The sequence below is a fragment of the Eurypyga helias genome, unplaced genomic scaffold, assembly GCF_000690775.1.
Source record: "Eurypyga helias isolate BGI_N326 unplaced genomic scaffold, ASM69077v1 Scaffold52139, whole genome shotgun sequence".
NCBI lineage: Eukaryota > Metazoa > Chordata > Aves > Eurypygiformes > Eurypygidae > Eurypyga > Eurypyga helias.
In genome coordinates, this window is record NW_010272440.1 from 1 (window position 1) to 4,805 (window position 4,805).

Below are 4,805 nucleotides of genomic sequence, written 5' to 3' on the forward strand. Positions count from 1 at the left end.
AAGGTCCCTTCCAACCCAGACCTTTTTATGGTTCCAAATACAGACTCCTAGTTCTGTCTGGGGTTTCTTTTGCATATGGGCTGCACAGGTGGCTTGTGCAGGCTTACCTACAGCCTCCAGTGCAGCCAGGCTGTGTCAGAGCTGCTGCTCTGTGTACTGCAGTGTTTCTGCATGGGCAGATGACAGGAAGGGGTTGTTAAGACCTTCCCCCTGCTTTAACTGGGGACGGGACTTCCAATACACAGGCAAACCCAATTTGTAGACAACACTTTCAAGCAGAAAGAGATGTACCGAAGTCTTAACCCTAGAGGTGTAAGTCTAGTGGTCAGTGCATTTAGTACTCCACTGATTTATGTTCAGTAGGTGAACAAACGGATAATGACTCAAAATCCACTGTTGCTCCAGCATGTGACCGTCTGTGATCTACACTGGTACTGCAGAGCTGGACCCTGTAATTGCTGCCTCAAATGCCACTACGATGAGGGTAAGATACTGGTCAGCGATGCAGCAGGTCCTGCCAGAGCCTTCAGTGTCACCACCTGAGATTACAGACTGTTGGAAAGTATCTGGACAATATGTAATTCTAAAGGTAGAAGCTTCCACCAAGTTAAATATTTTCCAAGACTCACAGGGAATTCCAAGGGGTGTTTATGTGGGCTGATGCAGTTGTATGGGGGATTGTCCCCCAGTATGTGGATTTTGCATTCTAACTTGGATAGTCCAGGCAGTTCAGCTGGCACAGTCCCCAGGCCATTCATCCTCCCAGCACACAAATGATAGTAGGTACATGGAACCGATTGTGTTTTGACTGAGGGTGGAGTTTGTAACCAAATTAAAAAAGAAAAACCAGACCTCAAGAAGCACCTGAATGCTGACCAGAAAACACGTTTCTCTGTACAAACTACATGCCTCCTTCTCTTGATGAGATAAGGTAGAGACAGACCACAAGAAAAATTTCACAGACATGAAGAAGCAGTTCTTTCCCATACCAGTAGGTGCGTCCTAAGAAGTCGTGTCGCCACTCGCCGGGCACTGGTTTCTCATGGCCAGTTTGTAAAAGCCTCAAAGCAATTTCTCTCTCTCTGACAACCAAGTCTATATTTTTCATAGATTTTTGTACCTGGAAATAGGAAATAGTTGCAGAATGAGCCAACAAAACACAGTGCTGACAATTTAAAAGATCTCAAAAGACAAAATTTAAAGGAAAACCAAAAGTAAAACACACTAGGAGTTCCATCATGAGTAATCTCACAGTTGTGGACTGAGTGGAACAGCTGAACCAGCTCTGTGTCCCAGAACAGTGAAGAATCGGTGCCTTAAACAACCTAACAAGTACAAGAGAGGAAATAACTGATGGTGACTGTCGGTTAGGTAGCTGGCTAACACGTAACACCAGATCTAACGCTGATGCTGGAAGCACAGGAAGCTCAGAGGCAGGGGTGGGAAGGAGGCAGGGGAATCACAGAGAAGATAGGCTCTGTGTGTTTTTGTCAGATGGTTTGTTACTCTAGGTTTCCTCTTGGAGTCTGGGCACAGCCTGTTGGCTGATTAGGAATCTGCCCTGACCAAACTGCGACACTTGAGTTGAAGGTTCTTTGGCCAGGTAAGGTTCTTTGGCCAGGTCCATCTCATGCTTTTAATGCACGATTGTTAAATGCTCTGGGAAGCAGCTAGAGCTCATCTTAAGAAGCGGACTGCTGTATTTTGTTGCAGTGCAATCACAATATTTAACTGCTGCTTGACTTCTGCTTTTCTTGGGCTACAGCCAAAACCAAACTGGCAACCAGTAAAATCTGACTTCTGAAGTGCTGGGGCCAAGTCCTTCACCAGTTCCCTCCCAGAGCAAGTTCCATTGCGATGCACAGTTGCTGAACACAGGCGTGTAGGTGTGACTACGCTGAAAATACTGGTCAGAATGGGAGTCAAAACACTGCTGAGAAACTGTACTGTGATGAACTAGAACAAGGTACAGTAGGAGAGCCACAGGGGAGCTTCACGTTGGATCTTCCCTAATCTACAAGTGCAGTGATGAAATGACAAGAATAGGAGACCAAATCCGTGTCCGACACAGGAAGAGCTCATAACGCAGATGGAGCTGCATGTGATGGCAAATAACAGTTCCACGATTAGCCAAATAAATTCAGAGGAACAGTGTAAAGGTCTGACTTTTCCCAAATTAATTTGGATAATTCGGGGGATATCTAGGAATCTCTCATGTCAAACAGCTGGATTGTTTAAGTGGCCAGTGAACGTGCAGATTTCCATCTGTGAGAAGGAAGCACAGGGATGGCAGCTGATTTATAAGTTAATGAAATTCCTAATGGTAAAGATATTGAGGAAAAGAGTTTAATAAATTAAGTGGCAGAATCACAATAATGCAAGAGGAGGGGATGGCAAAAGCGAGGACAAACCAAAGGGCACAAGTCTGGAGAAGACCATGCCAGCGGCAAGAAGCTGGCAACAGTTAAGTAACTAAAAGATGTTTATGAAGGAAAAGGATACAGATAATGTTGAAGTTTTACCAGGAAGTTTCTAGGCATGAAGATGTCAAAATATTCCTTAAAATTATGTAACAATGGAGAGGCCTTTTCCACTATGTTGCTTCAGCACAGTGTTTGTGCCTACACTAAGATGAAGGAAATGGTTTGAAAAATGGTCTTTAACAAGCCTTTCACTCAGCCATTTCAGTTTGAGTTATATTTTTAGCTAGTATGAAAAAGTTACCTTCTGTAATCGTTCTGGACTTGGCATAGGCCTGAGTTGTCGTTTTGATTCTTGCTCTAAAGTTAGAAGCATGTTTTTTTCCTTCAGTAGGACATACCTAGAAGAGAAAGCACAATACTTAAGAACAATTTCTAGACGCACCGACAGTCACTCACTCAGCACCCTGCTACAGAGAGTGCAGTTACCCAACCCGTAACCCCACATCCCGCACCTGCCAGCTTCATGTGAAGAAGCAAACAGAGAGGGACCAGCTGGAAAGCCCCGAGAGTTGGGCAGGGGAGGGCTGATGTACAGGGACATACAAGGAGGGGCTGAGGGAGACACATTCACTTAACCTGGAATAAAGACGGCGAAGGAAGGGTGAACACTGTGCTGCCACTACCTGACAAAGACAGAGCCAGACTCTTCTTACAGGTGCACAGCAAAAGGACAAGATGTAGCAAGGAAAAAGCTATTTGCAGTAATAATGAAGTGCTAGTTTACCCCTGGCACAGGTTGTCTAGAGTAGCGATACAATCTCCAGCCTCAGAAACTTTCAGAATCGGAATGGATGCAGACCTGAGCAACCAGATCTAATTTGGCAGCTATCCCTCCCAAGATCACTTACCGGCCAGCCTGTCCTGCAGCAAGAACCACCCCTCCAGGGCTCAAACTCAGCCCCTTCCTACCAAACCTGAGCCCTTGGTACTGGGCACAACCACCTGCAGGACAGCTTCTGTCCTGAGCAGCACTGAACTCCCGCTGCTCCAAGCCCACAGCTTAAGCCAGCGGAGCTGCCTGGCACACTGTGTTTACTGGCTAACAAAGTTCACTAGCCACATTTTAGTGAAACATGCAGAGCTGCTTTGAAGAAAGAAAAGCTTCTTGACTAAGGCTTACTTACCAAAGTTTGTGCAAGTCTTCACTACTCTTGCCCCTTAGCTGCTTTATATTCCATGCATCCCCTATTAAGTAAAGAATCAATTTAATAGAACAAAGTTCTCATATTTTGGGTTAAAAAAAAAATAATACTCCTATCGGCAGGCTTAGCTGACTCAACACAAGAAGGATCACTGTTTAAAAATACCGCCTCTTGGAAAGCTATCCTTGTGGATATTGAGCTTTGCTTTGAGTATACAAAAAGGCCATGACAGGTACTGTGTATTTGTGTTTGGAAAAGGCAGGGAACAGGGAAAGCTGGAAGATGGATCCTTACATAGAAACATTTTCCTTCCACGGTACTGTATTTCACCAAAGAACATCTCTCCTGTGATACACTCTCACTTAAAGGCAGGCAGAGGATGTACAGCAAAATATTTTGCTGCATAATAGCTATTTGCTCTCATAGGCACAGAATAAAAAATAAGAGGCATAAAATACACAAGAATATTGATGTACGTATACAGATATGTTTTATGTAGCTATGACTATTTCTTATGTGCTAAAGGTCAGATTTCAGCTGAGCACAAGTAGCTCAACGACCACTGTCCAAAATGCTAAATATAACAACTCACCAGACTTCACTGTTTTTTCTCCCCAGTTTCTTGGATCATCAAAAAACTCCTCCAGACCTTTGCGAGACACAGAAGTGTGCAGAAACTTCAACGGAGGGAGAGGCTCAACTTTTGCTAGGGTCTTGGGGAACACATTCCGCGTCAATCTGCATCAAAATCAGAAGGAAACTTCCAAGTGGCAAGAAAGACAACACTCGTCTACATCAGAAGGCCTCTTTCATTCCTAAGGGCACAGATCCTACAGACAGCTGAATACCATGGCCTAGGGGCAAGAGGTGAGAGTTCAGCTCTTCATAAAAATGTCACCTCCTCTACCTCCAACTCATCCGATTATCGCTTATCTATACTCAAAGATAAATATAACAATTTGAAATTTAAAAGAAAGGATAAGTTTGGGCTGCACTTCACAGGAATACACCCTCCTACGCTGACCTTCACTGAACAGCAAGAGCAGTAAACACACGGCGTAAGCAGCATCGCGACTGCACAAGTGACGCGCGCAGGGAAACGCTTCATGCCACGTCTGCACGCGACGCTCCGCAACCCTGGGCTGTGTTCGGACACCGGGACACCGGGACACGCCGGCTC

The 4,805-nt window shown here is 44.9% G+C and overlaps 1 protein-coding gene across 1 annotated transcript; it reads right to left on the reverse strand.

Moving 5' to 3' along the window:
• Positions 1-989: 989 nt before the first annotated feature.
• Positions 990-4,363, reverse strand: LOC104503134 (39S ribosomal protein L47, mitochondrial-like; the record flags this gene model as incomplete). The annotated part of the gene is made up of 4 exons (XM_010159109.1): positions 990-1,120; positions 2,725-2,821; positions 3,608-3,668; positions 4,218-4,363. Coding segments are annotated over 4 exons (435 nt in total), but the record flags the coding sequence as incomplete, so codon positions are not given.
• Positions 4,364-4,805: the final 442 nt, after the last annotated feature.